Genomic DNA, 19,829 nt, shown 5'->3' with positions numbered 1-19,829 from the left:
CAGGCTTCCCTAAAATATTTCCAGATGTAAGTATTGTTGTTGTTCAGTCACTCAGTCATTTGACTCTTTGCTACCCCATGGACTGCAGCATGCCAGGCCTCCCTCTCCTTTACTACCTCCCAGAATCTGCTTAAACTCATGTCCATTGAATCAGTGATGCCATCCAACCATCTCATCATCTGTTACTGCCTGCTCCTCCTGCCTTCAATCTTTTCCCACATCAGGGTCTTTTCCAGTGAGTTAGTACATCCCACCAGGTGGCCAAAGTATTGGAGTTTCAGCTTCAGCATCAGTCCCTCAAATGAATATTCAGAGTTGATTTCCTTTCGGATTGACTGGTTGGATCTCCTTGTAGTCCAAGGAACTCTCAAGAGTCTTCTCCAGCACCAGAGTTCAGAGGAATCAATTTTTTGGCTCTTGGTCTTCTTTATGGTCCAACTCTCACATCCATATATGACCACTGGAAAAACCATAGCTTTGACTAAATGGACCTTTGTAGGCAAAGTAATGGCTCTACTTTTTAATATGCTGTCTTGGCTGTTCATAGCTTTTCTTACAAGGAGCAAACGTCTTTTAACTTTATGGCTGCAGTCACCATTCACAGTGATTGTGGAGGAAAAGAAAATAAAGTTTGTCACTATTTCCATTTTTTCCCCATCTATTTGCCATGGAGTGATGGACCAGATGCCATGATCTTAGCTTTTTAAATGTTGAGTTTTAGCCAGCTTTTTCACTCTCCTGTTTCACCTTCATCAGTAGACTCTTTAGTTCTTCTTTGCTTTCTGCAAAGAAGCAGATGGATGACATCATAAGGATGTCATAAGCAGACATCATAAGGATGATGTTATCTGCATATCTGAGATTATTGATATTTCTCCCAGAAACCTTGATTCCAGCTTGTGCTTCATCTAGCCCAGCATTTTGCATGATGTCTTCTGCATGTAAGTTAAATAATCAGGGTGAAGATATACAGCCTTGATGTACTCTTTTCCCAATTTTGAACCAGTCCATTGTTCCATGACCAGTTCTAACTGTTGCTTCTTGAGCTGCGTACAGGTTTCTAAGGAGGTAGGTATGGTGGTCTGGTATTCCCATAAGAATTTTCCACAGTTGTTGTGATCCACACAGTCAAAGGCTTTAGCATAGTCAATGAAGCAGAAGTAGATGTTTTGCTGAAATTCCCTTGCTTTTTCTAATGATCCAACTGATGTTGGCAATTTAATTTCTGGTTCCTCTACCTTTTTAAAATCCAGCTTGTACATCTGGAAGTTCTTGGTGCACGTACTGTTGAAGCCTAGCCATTGTAGGATTTTGAGCATTACTTTGCTAGCATGTGAAATGAGTGCAATTGTATGATAGTTTGAACATTCTTTATCGTCGTTCTTCTTTGGGATTGGAATGCAAACTGACCTTTTCCAATCCTGTGGCCACTGCTGGCTTTTCCAAATGTGCTGACATATTGAGTGCAGCACTGTAGCAGCAGCATCTTTTAGAAATTAAAATAGCTCAGCTGGAATTCTATCACCTCCAATAACTTTGTTCATAGTGAAGCTTCCTAAGGCCCACTTGACTTCATGCTCCAGGATATCTGGCTCTAGGTGAGTAACCACACCATTGTGGTTCTCCAGGTCTTTAAGACCTTTTTTGTATAGTTCTGTGTATTCTTGCCACCTCTTCCTGATGTTTTCTGCTTCTGTTAAGTCCATACTGTGTCTGTCCTTTATTGTGCCCATCTTCACATGAAATTTTGCCTTGGTATCTCTAATTTTCTTAAAGATATCTCTGGTCTTTTCCATTCTGTTGTTTTCCTGTATTTCTTTTCTCTGATCACTGAGGAAGGCTTTCTTATCTCTCCTTGTTATTCTTTGGAACTCTGCATTCACATGGTTATATCTTTCCTTTTTTCTGTTGCCTTTTGCTTCTCTTCTTTTCTAAGCTATTTGTAAGGTCTCCTCAGACAACGATGTTGCCTTTTTGCATTTCTTTTTCTTGGGGATGGTTTTGATCATCACCTCCTATACAGTGTTATGAACCTCCATGCATACTTCTTTAGGCACTCTTTGTAAGATCTAATCCCTTGAAAATATTTATCACTTCCACTGTATAATCATAAGGAATTTGATTTAGGTCATACCTAAATTGCCTAGTGGTCTGGATTTTGCAATAAGGAGTTCATGATCTGAGCTCCACACAGCTCCCAGTCATGTTTTTGCTGACTGTGTAGAGCTTCTCCATCTTCGGCTACAAAGAATATAACCAATCTGATTTCAGTATTGATGTGATATTGACAATATTAAGTATTGTGTAATTGACATTACACATGGTAGTGTCCATGTGTGGAGGTGTCCCTTGTGTTGTTGAAGAGGGTGTTTGCTGTGACCAGTGCGTTCTCTTGGCAGAACTCTGTTAGCCTTCGCCCTGCTTCATCTTGTACTCCAAGGCTAAACTTGCCTGTTACTCCAAATATCTCTTGACTTCATACTTTTTCATTCCAGCCCTCTATGATGAAAAGGACTTTTTTTTTTTTTTTTTTTTTACTGTTAGTTTCAGAATGTCTTGTAGATCTTCAGAGAACTGTTCAACGTCATCTTCTTCAGCATTACTGGTTGGGGCATAGACTTATATTACTGTGATGTTGAATGGTTTGCCTTGGAAACAATTTCGGAGTGTTTTGTTGACTATGATGGCTACTCCATGTCTTCTAAGGGATTCTTGTCCACAGTAGTAGATATAATGGTCATCTGAGTTAAATTCACCCATTTCTGTCCATTTTGGTTCACTGATTTCTAGAATGTCAACGCTCACTCCTGCCATCTCCTGTTTGGCTACTTCCAATTTGCCTTGATTCATGGACCTAACATTCCAGGTTCCTATGCAATATTGCTCTTTACAATATTTTACTTTTACCTCCAGTCACATCCACAACTGGGTATTGTTTCCCTTTTGCTTCTGCCTCTTCATTTCTTCTGAAGCTTTTTCTCCACTCTTCTCCCGTAGCATGTTGGACACCTACCAGCTTGGAGAATTCATCTTTCAGTGTCCTATCTTTTTACCTTTCCTTGCTGTTCATGGGGTTCTCAAGGTAAGAATACTGAAGTGGTTTGCCATTCCCTTCTCCAGTGGACCATGTTTGGGAATTAAAACCAGAAGGTATTATAGCCAAGAGTAACCCAAATTTGTTGGTTTAGTCACAGTAGGTTCTAAAATCCATGGTTGCTATGACCTCTGGGCCAGTTCTGCTACTTGTCACTAAGTTACTGTGCTTTATATCTGTAAATGAATTTGGCATTCACTTGGCCTCCTAAGTCTCATTTTGACCCTTCTCAGAACCCACATTTCTTCAGTAATCTCCAAGTGCTTTTTCTAAAGAATAGCCTCTCTCGCCCAAATTAAGAGTGTTGTGTGGCTTCACATGGTTTATCTCAAAGGCAAAATTTACACATATGGATTCCTCTCCATGGAGGCCACATGCAGAGTATTCATGTCTACCCCAAAACCTCATGACTTTTGTCTTTTTTCCAGTGTTATCCACAGAGTGTTTCCTTTTCCAGGGCTGTACAACCAAGTAAAATTGCATGAGAAAGATGTTGACAGCTGAGATTTTTCTGCTCCTCATCATGACGGCTCACCTTCCTCCCAACTTGACCCTCTTTTCATCTTTGCAATTTCCAGACTTGGCAGCCTTCCAAGACAGCTAGTCAAACCAGGAGCTGAGCATCACGTGGTCCCCTTCCTGTCCCAGATACTCTCCCCAATTAGTATTTGACATCATCTTTAAATTTTCAAAAGTGCTTTAACTACACAGCATTCAAATGAGAGATTATGAAGTTGGAAACATGAATGAAGCAGACCCAAGAAATAGTCTCAGGAATAGCCATTTAGTCATCAGATTTGGGTGCCTACTCTGAATATGTCTAATATGCCTAATATGTCAGGGAAAGAGTTTAGGGCTTCTAATAGGCTAGCTTGTTGAATCTTAAAAAATATATTTATATATCCTGTCTATATAGTTATAGCTATTCTTCTTCTTTTCCAAAAAAGGAACTGAAACTTAGAAAAGTTAGCCTCCTTGGAGACCCATGGCTAACTAATGTCTGAGGCAAGTCCAGACTGCAGCTGACTGACTCAGACCTGTGTTCCTAACCCTGGCTGTTGCAAACACCTTCCAAAATTGGTCCCAGTCATCCCTCCCTGAGCCTCCTATAAGCAGCTACTATCATTCCCCACTTGACTTCTGAAGTAAATCTCCTCACTGGTCTTTCTGCTTCTGTACTTGTCCCATCATCCATTATGCGCTCAGCAGCCAGAGTGGTTTCTTTAATGTAAATTGGATTATATGATACACTCCAGAATTTACAACACTTTAATAAATTCTTATTGCTTTTAAGATAAAATTTTAAAATTTCATTTACAAGGCCTTTGGCTTTGGCCCAGACTATCTCTCCCTCCTTTTTCCTCAGCCGCTCCCTCCCCTCCAGCTGCACTGGCCAGTTTCTGGAATGCAGGTTCTTTCATATGATAAGATCTGTGCACTTGAGGACTTCTTCCTGGAATGTTCTGCTCCCTAATTAGTGCCTGTTCTCAGAGAGGGTTCCCTGCACATCCAGTTAAAATAGATGCCCTCATTTCTCTCCCTTCCAGCAAAGTTGGCTTTCAAGATACCAATTTATTTATTTCTGTGTTCATAGACGTCACCTCTGCTTCCACCATACTTCCCCTTCATTTCCCCCATAAGCTCTGTGAGGGCAGAAACCCTGTTTGTTTTCCTCCCCACTATGAAAACAAATGCATTTTAGTGAGTGAATGAATGATCAAAGACTTGTCATCAAAATGACTCTGCTGACATGGTTTAAGTGAAGCAAATTTTATTGTAAAGTAGAAATCTCATGTGCATCCTGCAAACAAAAAATGGTACCAGATAAGGAATATTTTTTGAATGAACTTGGTTTCTGACCAACTCCTATAGGGTGATTAAAAAGAAAATATCCTGCGATGCCAATCTGAAGATAACTGAAAAGGATATAAATAATGGGGGTACTGGTCTGTAGGAATATGAGCTCCCCTTGTTGGGAAGGTTGGTGGGATCAGCTCTCCCTGCTAAGGCTGACCACACCTCTCAGCCCTAACCACACCCTCCTACCCTCCAGCCATCCTATCCATCTCTACTCATGTGTCTGGTCAGCCTCACACAGAAAGTGGGCCGTAGTCCATGGACATAAGGACACCAAAGTAAAAGTAACTTTTAAGAATTTCCCTGGAGCAAAATGGGAGTTAAAGTTTTAGATACATGTAAGGTTGGTGACGGGAGTTGGTGATGGACGGGAAGGCCTGGCATGCTGCGATTCACGGGGTCGCAAAGAGTCGACACGACTGAGCGACTGAACTGAACTGAAGGTTGGTGAATGTGGTGAACACACACAGTGTTTTTAGAGTGCTCCGAAGCTTTGTCAGGCCATCCCGTAGGAGGGGTTGTTAGTTGCTAGTACACAGTTGGAATTTCCCCATCTCCATTTTCTAACCGCTAATCTAACAGCAAAGGGCTTGTACCTGCCGTCATATAAAAACAAGCACCTTCCAGCAAGGAGAACATGTTTCCTCCTCCGTTATCGTTTCTGGAAGATTCTCTTACAGGACAGGAATCTGTGGGGTTTCAGCTCAACTACTCAGTTGTGCTGTGCTAGAAAACCAAGTCTGTTCTTTCCCTTCTCTCATGGTAGAGCTGCTCAGATTTCAAATTTCAGACACCAACAAAATTTCATTAATGATCTGAAGAAATGAAATAGGGTTACCAACTGTCTGTTTTTCTAAATAAGGGCATTTATTTTTAAATGCCCATTTATTATCACCACAGCTTTATAAAGGAAAGGATATTTTTAACACCAACAGTTCTAGGAAGGCTATAAGCTCAAATAAAGAGCAGTGTCTAAGTCAATAATGTTACTGATTTTTTGAAGTATTCGTTTGTTCCTACTTTCCCCATTTTACTATCAACTGAGCAAAACTTTGGTAGAAATAAACACTAGTGTTTGCTAACCACTATCTTATAGCAGGGCGACTTGTGTGATAGCTTGTTATTAAACTGAATAACCTCAGAGTCATCTAAGGTTCACCTAAACTTACCTTGCTTTTTAAGTTAATAATTACTGCCGAAAATTTGTACCTGATGGACGTATGGCTGTTACAGCTTTCAGCCTCAATGGTATTGTCACTCATTTTAACTTCCTTCTAGTTATTTATTTTTCTTTTGTCAGTTATTCAGTCCTGTTGGTAATTATGAACTGTTCGCTGAAAACACTGTGTGATCAGCTGCACTTGCAGTGACTTTGTATGTGTTCAAAATTACCTGTAAGTCTGCAGTAAGAATTTCTCTTGTTCTCCTTAGCTTTCTGGTTGTCAAGCTGAATTCAGTCAGTGGTGGCATAAAGAGATGAAAGCAGTGAAGTTTCCATCCCAGGGAACAATTTTTGATTATTATCTGGACCACAGAAGTAAGAAATTTTTGCCTTGGGCTGAAAAAATCCCCCAATTTAGTATGGATCCAGAAATACCTTTGCAGGTAGGTGTGGGGAACATAGTGATCTTCAACCATGTGATGCTGGCTTGAGCCTCATTTGTTTTTATGCAGTCTTACTTTTCCTGCCTGATCAATGAATTCCTGTTGGTAAGGTCAGCATATAATATATTTCCTTGGAAAGAAGAATCTGTTATAGGAACGACTGGGAAGATGGTTATATTTCTACAGTTTCTTTTTTTCTTTGCAACTTAATTCTGTGGTAACAGCTTTCTTTAGATTTTCCTAGAAATTGTGTGATTTTATAAAAATTGGAGGCATGTTTTTATTAGTTCAGTGAGGTTCAGCGAGTCTTATTTCTGACCTTACTCTGCATTTCTTAATCAGTACTTTTCACATAGAACTTGTTTCCTTTACCCCTGAAGCCATAAAAGGAATGTCTCATCTTCCTACTCAAAGATGTATATCTCAATGTCACAGGGCAACTCACAAATCGAAGTGAATCTCTATTGTTTTTTAACTGTTTCTTTTTATAAATTGTCCTACATTTTTTATATATCAAGTTATCTTTTAACCATTTTCTAATTCTTCTTCAATCTGTTTTGCTTTTCATTATATTTCTTTCTCAAAATCACCTCATATTGATTGGCCTTGGAACTTATTATTTCAAGTCGTGCCCTACAAAATGCATATAGGTGATTGCCACGCTAATCAGGAGGCAGTTATTGTGAAATAAAAGAAAAGGCGATGTATGAGTTTCCTGGAATTGAGGGAACAAAGCACCACAGATGTGGTGGCTTCAACTACAGAAATGTGTCGTCTCACAGTTTTGGGGGCTAGAAGCTGAAGATGGAGGTGTTCACAGGGTCGGTTCCTTCTGAGGACTCTCTCCTGGATTCTGGAGGTTCACTGGCTGTCTCGGTCCTTGCTCTGAGCTGGCATTGGTCAGATCGTCACGTGATGGCATTTTTCCATGTGTATTCTGTGTATTCACATTTTCCTTTCTACCAGTCACTTTGACTTTGGGGCCCACTCTGCTTGTATCAGCGTGCTTAAAACACCCCAACAAACTGCCATGGAGTGAGTGGCTTAAATGTCAGAAATTAACTTTTCTCACAGCCTGACAGGCTAAGATTTGCTTTTCCCTGAGGCCTCTGTCCTTGGCTTGTAGATGGTCCCCCCTTGCTGTGTCCCACTATGATCCTTTCTGTGTGGACACACATTCCCTGCACACCGTCTTGAGGTGTGTTCAAATTTCCTCCTTGGACAAGAACACTGGTCAGATTGGATTAGGTCCCACGCTCAGCCTCACTTAATCATCTCTTAAAGACCTCTCTCCAGATACAGTCACAATTCTGAGATACTGGGGTTAGAGCTTCCATAGTTGAATTTTGAGAGGATACAGTTCATCCTATAACCATGAGGGACTCATCATTTCACAAACAAGAAACTCAGAGGTAGGAAGGCCCTGAGACTGATGAGTTCTCTGACTTGGTGATAACACCACAGATTCGGATCTTCCTGCTTTAGCACTGGCCTTGTTTAAAGACTGGTATCTCCTCAATCCAAGATGACTCTAGAAGTCCCCAGAGTTAAAAGGAAGCAAGACATGGAGAAAGAAGGCTTCTGTACTTTTTACTAAGTGGGCAGAAACTTTTTCCAGAAGCCGCAGAGCAGACTTCCTTCTGCATCCATTTTTCCAGGGGCCATGTGCCACCCCTACCCTAGTCTCAGGCCCAGGTGATGAGGTTACCTTAATTTTGAAGGTCTGCTCCATCCACTTTATAGATTTTAACATCTCTGTTTTAGCTCAGCCTGTCTAGACTTCAGCCACCTAACAATATTATCTAGCTGGCTGAGAGCCAAGGACTTGTAGTTAACCAAAAGAAACACACAAAAAGTGATATCACAAGGTTGGTGCATCTTATCAGGGATATATTTTATTCAACGGAGAACCTGTCAGGACCTCCTAGTCTTACTTTATACACAATTGCACCAAATGTGGTTTTGATTAAAAGCCTCTTAACATGTTAGAGGAAAACCACATTGAGTCAATAATAATAGCAAATACTAACATGACATTATAATATGTCAGGCCCTTTTCTAAATGCTTTGTTTCCATAGATTAATTTAATCCTTATGACAGTCTTCTAATTCCCTGTTAGAAAGGACTATTACTAGCCTTTTTATATATGGAGAGATGGAGTACTTAGACATCAGCTAACGTGTGTATGGTCTGTGCTCTGAAGAGCATTCTGTGCAGTAGCTAAGACAGGACTCAGGCTCGAGACAGCTTTGGGTTTAAATCCAAGTACCACCACGTATGCCTCTGGCCAATTTATTAATGTTCTCTAAACTTTAGCTCCATCATCTCTGAAATGTAAATCATAACAAAACTCTCCTCCTAGGTTTGTTATGAGTATCATACGATATAATACATGTAAAGGTCTCAGCATAGTACCTCTCACATACTCAGCTCTCAGTAGGTATTAATTATTGATATTAATGTGTGGATAAAAGAGCCAATATTAATAGCCAATTAAATGGCAAATGTGACAACCAGCAACAAGAAAGGAAAAAAACATGTTCCAGAATTCAGCGGTGATTTTAAAGTCATCTGGGACTGTTCAGTGTAGCACAACAGAGTCTGTGTCTTTCAACGGGTCCTGAGAGGAGCGCTGAATTCAGGTGAAGTTCTAAAATGAATCCTCATTATCATGAATTGATCTTGAATGATCTGTAAAATAGTGATCTGTGGTCAGTGTATGTGAACCATGCAGGGAAGAACTTTATCCATTACAGAGTTTGTGTGTTTTTCTTATGAGCTATATAAATCCTGCAAACAGCTTTTTTTAATCCCCTGTTTAATTTGCCCCCCGCCAAACGTAAGACATTTTCAGCTCTCTTTAACCACCACTTCTCTTTCCAGTGTATCTGCATCTCTTCCCCTTCCCTGACCTTACACTGTATTAATTTCTGTTCCCGCAGTCAGCTTTTTATTTATTTGTATTCTTTTTATTGTATTTCTGTAAGCCATCTCAGTTTTTTTCATCAAACAATGTAGTATCTAAATAATTAATTTTCACAACAGAAGCATTGCTATAAAAGTTTTAAACAGAACAATTTACAATAAGTATCACTCGTGCTTTGGACTTGTGAATATTTCACTTAATGTTTGTTTCTGGCAAGCTGGTCTCTTCTTGCACTGAACTCCTTTAGAGTGAATTGTGCCTAATCATTTTGCACATGAATCATTAATCTTACTGGGTGAAGGAATTGCTACCCATTTTTGTTTGTACATATCTTGGCCTTTTCACATGTTCCATCATGTCCTAAAGAGTGGTGGGCAGTTTCTTAAGCATTCACTGTATTCCTTTATATGCCTAACCCAAGGTTAGGCAGAGATGATAGGAAGCCTTGGGTGCTAGCTCCTAATGAGAAAAAATAAATCAGCTCCTTCTGCTATGGCATTTTGACAATGCTACCCAGTTTCTTTTCTCAAGCTATGATGTTTGAACTGACCATTCAAAATGAAAAATTAAGTGGGATCTCTCCTACTAGCTGTCAACTAGAGCTAAGAATGCATTTGGTCTCAGTTCTAAAATGACTATATGTTGGTGTAGGTACAAACTTTTGTCTGTTTTTCCCCACCAGAGAGCTCTGGTTCACACATCAGAGACAACTCGTCTTCGCTATTTCGTGGAGTTGCTGCTCGAGAAAGGACAGCCGTTGATGCTGGTAGGAAACGCTGGAGTAGGAAAAACAGTCTTTGTAGGTGACGTGCTGGCAGGTCTGTCTGAGGCTTATATAGTATCCCGTGTGCCTTTCAACTACTACACAACATCTGCAGCACTGCAGCGTAAGTGTTCCTCTTTTATACTCCAGAAACAAGGTCAGATGCTATCAGGGCCAGGACTTGCAGTCCAAAGAGATGATCCCTTTTTCTTAGACATTTTGCTTAGAGTGAATTTTTGTTTTTCACCATTCTGACTGAATATACTTTGTTTAAATATTGTTATTTTGGCTTTTTATATCACTCCTGGCTTTACTTGGGTTATTACTCTATAGAACAGAAAGAATTTACATCCACAGTTCCATTGCTTTGCCTCTAAACCATTTGGTTAGCTTTGGTCAATTTCATGGAGCCCTAGCAACAAAAGAATATGCTCAAGAAAGAGTGTACTGTTACCTCTGCAAGCAAGGGATTGCTTTAGTGAGCAGTGCATTCAGACCGTATTGATGAAATGACGGGCCACCAGTCGTTAGTTAAATCTTAGAACTGTAAGGATAGTTTTTCACTGTTTAGTACATGCATCAGTGTAATCGAAAGAACCACATAGATTTGGGGCATTTTGAGTTTGGAAGGGCAAACAAGAGCAGACGTGAGAAGTAGAGAAGAACAAATATAAAGAGCTGGGAGCAGTGTCCGTCATTGTTCAGCAGAGCAGTGGGGTTGTGTCATGTGAGGGCAGCAGAAGTTCCTGCTGTCCACTGCTTTATGAAACCTGTTGCCCTGAACATGGTTTCTTTGTTGTGTGCATTGTTGCTGTTTCCTTGGCCCTATCAGTAGAGATTAACAACCTGTTTTCTTATCACTTAAATCATTAACTCACCCAGGAATGATTGTGCTGTAATCTCTTTCTTAATCAAGTTTGTCTTCCTAATCTTTGTGAGTGGAACAGTTAAAAAACTGACCTGGAAGGTTTTCATTCATTTCTTCAGCAAACATGTTTCATTTATATACTTTATCCCCAGACACTGTGTATAATACACGCTTTTCATTGTGGACACAGAAGAAGGGATCACTTTATCACTTGTAAATGGAAGATTAGGGCTGCAATTCAATAGTTGAACGAAGTTCAGCTTGCTGATTCTTGGAAGGGTTAGAAGCATGAATAGATTTAGACATTGCCTATTAGCATGAGGAATAGAAAGAGCTAGTGTACTCTAAAGAAAGGATTTCAGACCTTTGAGATGGGATGGTGTACAGGCAAAAAGGGAACTTAGGCTAGAAGAATAAGCTTAAGCAAAGATATGAAAGAGAAATTTGTGGGACACATTCATTTAATTGAATCTCTAAGTTGATCGAAGCATAGTAATCAGGTAGAGGATAGGGCAAAGGATGGAGTGGCAGGCTGGAGTTATAGGTGGAATGCCCAGTTGTCTAGTTTGCTGAAGACTGGGAAGCTTTCTGAGATAAGGGACTTCAAGTGCTATAACTGGGATCATCCCAGGCAACCAGGGATGGTGGTCACTGAGATAGTAGCTAACGTGCAAGTAGAAAAGAACATATTTCACATGGTGGGCAGTGGTGCGCCATTGATGGGGAGCAAGGAGCTGACAAGATGCAGGCTCTACTTTGGGCTTTTCTGCTGGCTCAGTGGTAAACAATCTGCCTGCAATGCAGGAGACCCAGGTTTTATCCCTGGGTTGGGAAGATCCCCTGGAGAAGGAAATGGCAACCCACTCCAATATTCTTGCCTGGAAAATTCCATGGACAGAGGAGTCTGACCCTACAGTTCATGGGTTTGCAAAAGATTTGGACATGACTTAGCGACTGAATCACAAAAACAACAGGCTCTACTTTAAGAGGAGAAGTCTATGGTGGAGAGACCAGTCTCCTTGAGCAATATGTTAGCTGAATGAAATGCTACCCTGGACTAGAGCTTTAGAGGGAAAGACAAAAGGAGGAGACATGAGGTACCATTTACAGGCTGTGCTTGAACAAATCAGGGACCAGGAAGGAAAGATTAAATTCAGGTTCTGCATCTAGCTAATTGGGCGAGTGTAAATCCTGTTGGTAGGAGCACAAAAGGCTAAAAAGAAGTGATGGGTTGTGAGTGGGGAAGAGGCATGTAAAATTGAGTTTGGGAACAGGCATATTTGATGTTGGTCATACATACAGTTGTCAATGGCTAACAGGAACTGATGTTCAGCAACCATTTGGAAATGCAGATATGCTGCTCAGAAGAAGGGTTTGTTAACTAATTTGTCATATATTTGTTTATTTCATTCCTGTTTTTATTTAACAAGTTACTTACTTACTGTAGATGTTATGAGGCATACAGAAATGACATGACAGAGTTCTTGTCCTCAAGCTATTGATAGTTCATTTAGAGAATAGGCAAGTGACTAGATACTGTGTCTCAGGTCCATACTGTCAAGATTTTCTATATTTGTGATTTCTTCTCAAACACATCAACACAAAGTCAGATAGGCAAGTGAAGAAATGTAACTTGATGTATACACAGGAGAATACCTGCATATAGTATCCTCTTATGTACCCTGTGGCCCCAGAAGAGAGATGTGAGAAATTCTTGACTGTCCCTAGACTCTAGTGCAAGGAAGATAAAGAAGGACTTTTTGACAGGTTCTGAGTGGACCAGCAGTGGTTCATGAATAACGGTAAGTACAGGGGAAGAAGGTGTGAAAGACAGCAGCGAAGGTGTTGTCTCAGATGTGATGGCCAACATGCCCTCCTGCTGTAGCTGTGGACTCTGAGAAAGGAGTCAGGATGAGCTCCAGCAGCGTCTTACATAGAAGAAGGTGAACAGAGACATGTTTCTGGGACTAACCTGCAGAGAGGTGATACTCAAAGCCACAGAGTGGATGAAATGGGCAGAGGATGAGGAAAAATGAGAAAAAAGGACTAAACAGAAGTTTACATTTTTATTTGATTGGTGGACAGAGTTATGTATTGGTTTCAGGAATTCTTGAGAAACCTCTGGAGAAGAAAGCTGGTCGTAACTATGGTCCAGAAGGGAATAAAAAGTTGGTTTATTTTATTGACGACATGAATATGCCTGCAGTGGACGCATATGGCACTGTCCAGCCCCACACTCTGATTCGGCAGCATATTGATTATGGACACTGGTAAGTGATTCTCTGTGTTTCATTTTCTACTGAAATCTAATTATTATTACTATGGATAAAAATTTTTAAATAGAATCACCCCAGTTTCTTCCTCTTCTTAGGAGCATCTTCTGTGATACTTTTTGGGTTTCAGTTTGCTTCCCCTTTTGCTCATCTTAAATGAAATATATTTTCTTTGCATCGTTGGAAGAATTGGATTGAAAAGTATCTTAGAAACGTAAATTTTCCAGTTAAAGCTTAACTCCTTAGTACATTAACCCACACTCAAGTTACTTAGCTTGACGTTTTCTGTAAGATGTAAACATCTGGTAATGTCTGGGCATCACAGTTGCAGTCCCTGATGTTAAGTGGGGGAAAGCCCCTGGTCTCGCTGTGGGTATTTTTAACCATACTCAAGAGAATTAATAAGCAGCAGCCATACCTATTGATTTAGCTCCGTGTGTTGATTTTGGCATCATAGGAGCCTTGTAGTCTTCAGTTTTCCAAGCTTTAGTTTTTAATCTCTCAGGTAGGCTAACAAGTTCAACATCACAGAGTGATCGTAAAGATCAAAGAAAACAATTTATGATGAAGTCCTTTATGAACTGGTGGGATTTGTTGTTATTTTGAACTTTGGGATTTAAGATTCTGTTTTCTGTCTTGCAGGTATGACAGACAGAAAGTGATGCTTAAGGAAATCCACAGCTGTCAATACGTTGCCTGCATGAACCCCACGGTGGGCAGTGTCACCATCAGCCCTAGACTACAGGTAGCGTGTCAAGTGCTGCTTCCCGCCCGACAGCCCTGAATGTCATACTCACACATCGTCGGCCTTGATTCTTAGTGCTTTGGGGGTAAAGATTAGGATTATGGTTCTGCTGGACATTTGGTGAAGCATGGAAGCTTATTTTAATTAAAAGAATTTTTAAGGCAGTTTTTGGTTTACAGAACAATGAGCTGAGTTCCCATGTATTCCCTCGCACCCTGTAACTCATCTTCAAACACCTTGCAGTAGTGTGCTGCCTCTACTACAACTGATGAGCCAATATCTATAAATTATTATTAAGTGAAGTGTAAAGTTCATGTCAGGGTTCATTTTTTGTGTTACATATCCTGTGGCTTTTGGCAAATGTATAATTACAGACATCTGTTATTAAAGTATCACACAGAATGGTTCACTATCCTAAAAATCCACTGTGCTCCACCTGGTCAGCCCTCCCTACCCCCAAATCCCTGGCCACCATTCAGCCTTTTCCTGTCTCTATAGTGTTGCCTTTTCCATTGTGTCCTGTAGTTACAATCATATAGTATGTAGCCTCTTCAGACTGGCTTCTTTCCATTAGCTTAAATACGCATTTAAGGTTCCTCCATGGCTTTTCATGTCTTGATAGCTCATTTATTTTTATCACTGAATAATACTCATTTTCTGGATGTTCCTGGTTTGTTTATCCATTTACTTATTTAAGGATGCTTTAAGCAGAAAGTATTAAGAAGAGGTGGCAAGAACACATAGAAGAACTGTACAAAAAAGATCATAATAACCTGGAAACCATGATGGTGTGGTCACTCACTATAGCCAGACATCCTGGAGTGCTAAGTCAAGTGGGCCTTAGGAAGCATAGCTACGAGCAAAGCTAGTGGAGATGATGGAATTCCAGCTGATCTATTTCAAATTCTAAAGTGCTGCACTCAATATGCCAGCAAATTTGGAAAGCTCAGCAGTGGCCACAGGAGTAGAAAAGGTCAGTTTTCATTCCAGTCTCCAAGAAGGGCAGTGCCAAAGAATGTTCAAACTACTGCACAATTGCACTCATTTCGCATGCTAGCAAAGTAGTGCTCAAAATCCTCCAAGCTAGGTTTCAACAGTATGTGAACCGAGAGCTTCCAGATGTACAACCTGCATTTAGAAAAGGTAGAGGAACCAGAGATCAAATTGCCAACAACTATTGGATCACATAAAAAGCAAGAGAAATCCAGAAAAACATCTGCTTCATTGACTATGCTAAAACCTTTGACTATGTGGATCACAATAAATTGTGGAAAATTCTTCAAGAGATGGGAAAAGCAGACCATCTTACCTGCCTCCTGACAAACCTATATGCAGCTCAAGAAGCAACAGTTAAAACTGAACATGGAACTACAGACTGATTCCAAATTGGGAAAGGAGTACATCAAGGCTATATATTGTCACCCTGCTTATTTAACTTATATGCAGAGGATATCATGTGAAATACGGGGCTGGATGAAGCACAAGCTGGAATCAAGATTGCCGGGAGAAATATCAATAACCTCAGATACGCAGATGACACCACCCTTATGGCAGAAAGTGAAGAGGAACTAAAGAACCTCTTGATGAAAGTGAAAGAGGGGAGTGAAAAAGCTGGCTTAAAACTCAACATTCAAAAAACTAAGATCATAGCATCTGGTCCCATCACTTCATGACAAATACATGGGGAAACAGTGACAGACTTTATTTTCTTCAAAATAAAGAGCTCCAAAATTACTGTGGGTGGTGACTGCAGCCATGAAATTAAAAGATGCTTGCCTCTTGGAAGAAAAGCTATGACAAACTTAGGCAGAATATTAAAAAACAGAGACTTTACTTTTACTTTACTTTTTCGACAAAGGTCTGTTTAGTCAAACCTGTAGTTTTCCCAGTAGTCATGTCTGGATGTGAGAGTTGGACCATATAAAAGGCTGAACACCAAAGAATTGATACTTTTAATCAAAAGTATGGTGTTGGAGAAGACTCTTGAGAGTCCCCTGGACTGCAAGGAGATCAAACCAGTCAATCTTAAAGGAAATCAGTCCTGAATATTCATTGGAAGGAGTGATGTTGAAGCTGAAACTCCAATACTTTGGCCACCTGATGCGAAGAGCTGACTCATTGGAAAAGACCCTGATGCTAGGAGGGATTGGGGGCAGGAGGAGAAGGGACGACAGAGGATGAGATGGCTGGATGGCATCACCAACTCAACGGACACGAGTTTGAGCAAGCCCTGGGGTATGGTAAAGGACAGGGAAGCTTAGTGTGCTCCAGGTCATGGGGTCCCAAAGAGTCAGACACGACTGGGTGAATGAACAACAGCAATGGTTGTGTCCAGATTTTGGCAATTAGGAATAAAGCTACAGTAAATACTTATGTGCAGGTTTTCTGAGTGCATGTAAGTTTTTAAATAATAATCGCCACCACAACCACTGTACATACTACAGTCAGTGTTGTTCACTTGCTTTTGTGTAGTCAGTGGAGACTCAGCTGGGTGACTCTGCTGACCTAACCTGAGCTTGTTCACACGTTGGGCAGTTAATTGGCAGCTACTCAGGGTGGCTTTGGCTGGAGTGATTGTAATTGGGACAGCATGGCTCTGTGTCATGTGTCGCTCATCCTTGGTTAGGCATGTAGAATTCATTGCAAAGATAGAGCCTTAAAAGAGCTAGTGGAAACACACAAACCTTTGACAGTGACTGACGCCCTGTTACTTCTGTCTCCTCCTGTTGCCTTTTCAAGTCATAGGGGCACTCAGTCAGAGTGGAAGGTACTACCAAGTTACATTGCAGTGGGTATGGATACAGGAAGAGATGAAAAATAAAGTTCCCCTCCCTGTTTTGGTAATCTCCTGGAAAGTAAAAGTGAAAGTGTTAGTTGCTCAGTCATGTCTGACTCTGTGTGACCCCATGGACGATGACCTGCAAGCGTCCTCTGTCCATTGGATTTCCCAGGCAAGAATACTAGAGTGGGTTGCCATGCCCTTCTCTAGGGGATCTTCCCAGCCCAGGGATTGAACCTGGGTCTCCTGCATTGGCAGACGGGTTCTTTACCATCTGAGCCCCCAGAGAAGCCCCAATCTACTGGTGCCATTACATTTTCTATTTTATGCAACTCTCCTATTTGTTTTTGTTTTCAGAGACATTTCACAGTGTTTGCAGTCAACTTTCCATCGCTGGATGCACTGAACACCATCTACAGCCAAATCCTGCGTTTCCATTTCCAGCAGCAAGCGTTTGGTCCCTCAGTTCTCAGGACTGGCCCCACTTTGATACAGGCAACAATTGCATTCCATCAGATGATAGCACATACTTTTTTACCCACGGCCATTAAATTCCACTACCTCTTTAATTTGAGAGACTTGTCAAACGTCTTCCAGGTACCTCAATGACTGTGTTATGTGTCTTGAGTGGGGCACTGATTATAATAATATCAATGGGCTTCATTCATAGAACTTAGTCTAAAACTATGCTGCATTCTTGAGCATGCATTCTTTCATTTTCTGCAATAAGCTTTATGAATTATGGCTGGTTTATTAATCCCATTTTGTCAATGAAAATAGCAATTCCTCTTAGGTTGGTGGAGACTTAGCAATAGAAGCTAAGGTGGAAATCTTGGCTCCCTATTTCATTGATTCCATATAAATATTTGAGTGTCTCATTTTTTGCAAGTAAAATGGATAATTTTCATTTTTTAATATTTATGTGATATTTTTAAACATACATCAAGAGAAATTATAATTTCTTAAATTCTTATTTTGGTTTGGCATTAACACTTAACTCACTTATCTAGTAAAAGGACAGTGTGAATGTATATGATTTGAAAATAAAGTTCCAAAGAGAGAATTCAAAACCTTGAAATTTTGAAATATCCAACTTACATGGCCTGATCAGTAGAGTAAAAGTAACTGAAGAATTATTTATGGCTCAAAGCTCATTTGTGACAGAAGTAGTAAACTGGTGGAATATGAAAACTTCATGAGACTTCTCTGTATTTGGTGATTTTTATTTCTTATACTTTTATAACCCTGCTTTCTAAATCACTCCACAGCTGCCTCAAAACTGTAACCACGTTAGGCAAAAGCTTTTTCTGAATGTGGACCATTCCTTTTCATCTCGATCTCTCTTGCACCTGCCTGAAAGACTGTGCTCAATTAAATGGTCTTTAAAAGCAGATTTTTGACCATAGGAGGGAAGGGAGGCCAAGAATTAAGAGACCTCTCTGCTCACCATTTATATCCAGTCTGTTGGCTACACCCAATACCACCCAACAATTGTTGAGCCTTTTACAGCTGATTCTCTGTGGCTCCCTTGGTTTAGTCCCTAGAGCCCAGAACATGGTGACTCTCCCCATGAGAACTGGGTCTATATGAATCCAAAATATTGAAGAATAGTGTTGTGAGAAACTGAAAATCCAAATGTTTTGACTACCCACAAAGTGTGCCTTCAGACAGTGGACTCTGGATCTTATATATTTCATCTGTAAAATGAATGAATGAGATTAAAGGACACCACAGGATTTTAGAATAAAATATATTACTGTCCTATGACTTTCATGTTAGCTGGTTTTAGAAACTGATTTCCCTGAAGACAGTAGGTACACGTTCTCAGATCAGATATTTAGTTCCTCGGCTCACTCTTGAAATACAGCCTTATCTCATTCCTGGAAATAGGCATAATGGTAGTTAATTCTTTAATAGACTTCCCTGACAGCTCAGTCTGTAAAGTGTCTGCCTGCAATGCAGGAGACCCGGGTTTGATCCCTGCTTTGGGAAGATCCCTTGGAGAAGGAAATGGCAACCTATTCTTTAATCCTTTTTATTGTACAGTTGATTGTTTAAATGTTGCTTATCAGAGACTACAACTACTGATACGTAATACTATTTATAACCTTTCTTGTAACTCAGTAAATTGCTAAATTCAGAATGCAGTTAAAGAATATGTTAAAAGAAAGTATTATCTTGGAATGTCATCACCTTCTGAATTTTTAATTTTTTCCCCTCTTGCCTTTTAGGGGATTTTATTCACCTCTCCTGAGTGTTTAAAGTGTCCAAATGATTTAATATGCTTGTGGCTTCACGAATCTTCTCGTGTTTATGGAGACAAACTGATAGACACAAAGGACTGTGATTTGTTTCATAAAAAACTGCTGGAAACTGCTAGTAAATACTTTGAAGTAAGCAAATGAATTCCAAAGGTCACATGCGCTGTGGCACTGTTGGCTTTTGGGCAGAAATGGGATAAGGATGTGAATGAATTGTGTATGTGATTACCTTGCTGAAACAACTGTGATTCCAGATCTGTACAGTGGAAGATGACATCCACCCATGGGCTGATTTACAAGCTTTTTCCTGTACCAGTCACTCTGCCTCCAGAGGAGTTGTTTCTGGAGGTTGACATGACCGTATTTTTCACTTCCTCCTCCTACAGGGTGTAGATAGTCATGTGCTGCTTCAACAACCCCTCATCTATTGCCATTTTGCTAATGGCGGCCAAGACCCGTGCTACATGCCAGTGAAGGACTGGGAGGTGCTGAAGACATTTCTTACGGAAGCACTGGATGACTACAATGAACTCAATGCCGCCATGCACCTTGTTTTATTTGAAGACGCCATGCAACATGTGTGAGTTGATGGGCTGTGATGCTTTTGCACAAAGTAAAAATGGCTGGGTGTCCACAGTTGTTGTTATTCAGTAGATC

The 19,829-nt window shown here is 40.4% G+C and overlaps 1 protein-coding gene across 1 annotated transcript in view; it reads left to right on the top strand.

The window, feature by feature from the left end:
* The window catches only part of DNAH11 (dynein axonemal heavy chain 11), a 344,761-nt gene that overhangs the window by 161,414 nt on the left and 163,518 nt on the right, over positions 1-19,829 (top strand). Inside the window, exons 45-51 of the mRNA XM_070470248.1 lie at positions 6,383-6,556; positions 10,166-10,370; positions 13,219-13,384; positions 14,030-14,132; positions 17,269-17,508; positions 19,143-19,304; positions 19,559-19,752. Of these exons, the coding sequence (XP_070326349.1) occupies positions 6,383-6,556; positions 10,166-10,370; positions 13,219-13,384; positions 14,030-14,132; positions 17,269-17,508; positions 19,143-19,304; positions 19,559-19,752 (1,244 nt within the window). The remainder of the gene's footprint in view (positions 1-6,382; positions 6,557-10,165; positions 10,371-13,218; positions 13,385-14,029; positions 14,133-17,268; positions 17,509-19,142; positions 19,305-19,558; positions 19,753-19,829) is intronic.

Source organism: Odocoileus virginianus, chromosome 1 (genome assembly GCF_023699985.2).
Source record: "Odocoileus virginianus isolate 20LAN1187 ecotype Illinois chromosome 1, Ovbor_1.2, whole genome shotgun sequence".
NCBI classification, from domain to species: Eukaryota; Metazoa; Chordata; class Mammalia; order Artiodactyla; family Cervidae; genus Odocoileus; species Odocoileus virginianus.
This window is presented reverse-complemented; position numbering and strand designations above follow the sequence as displayed.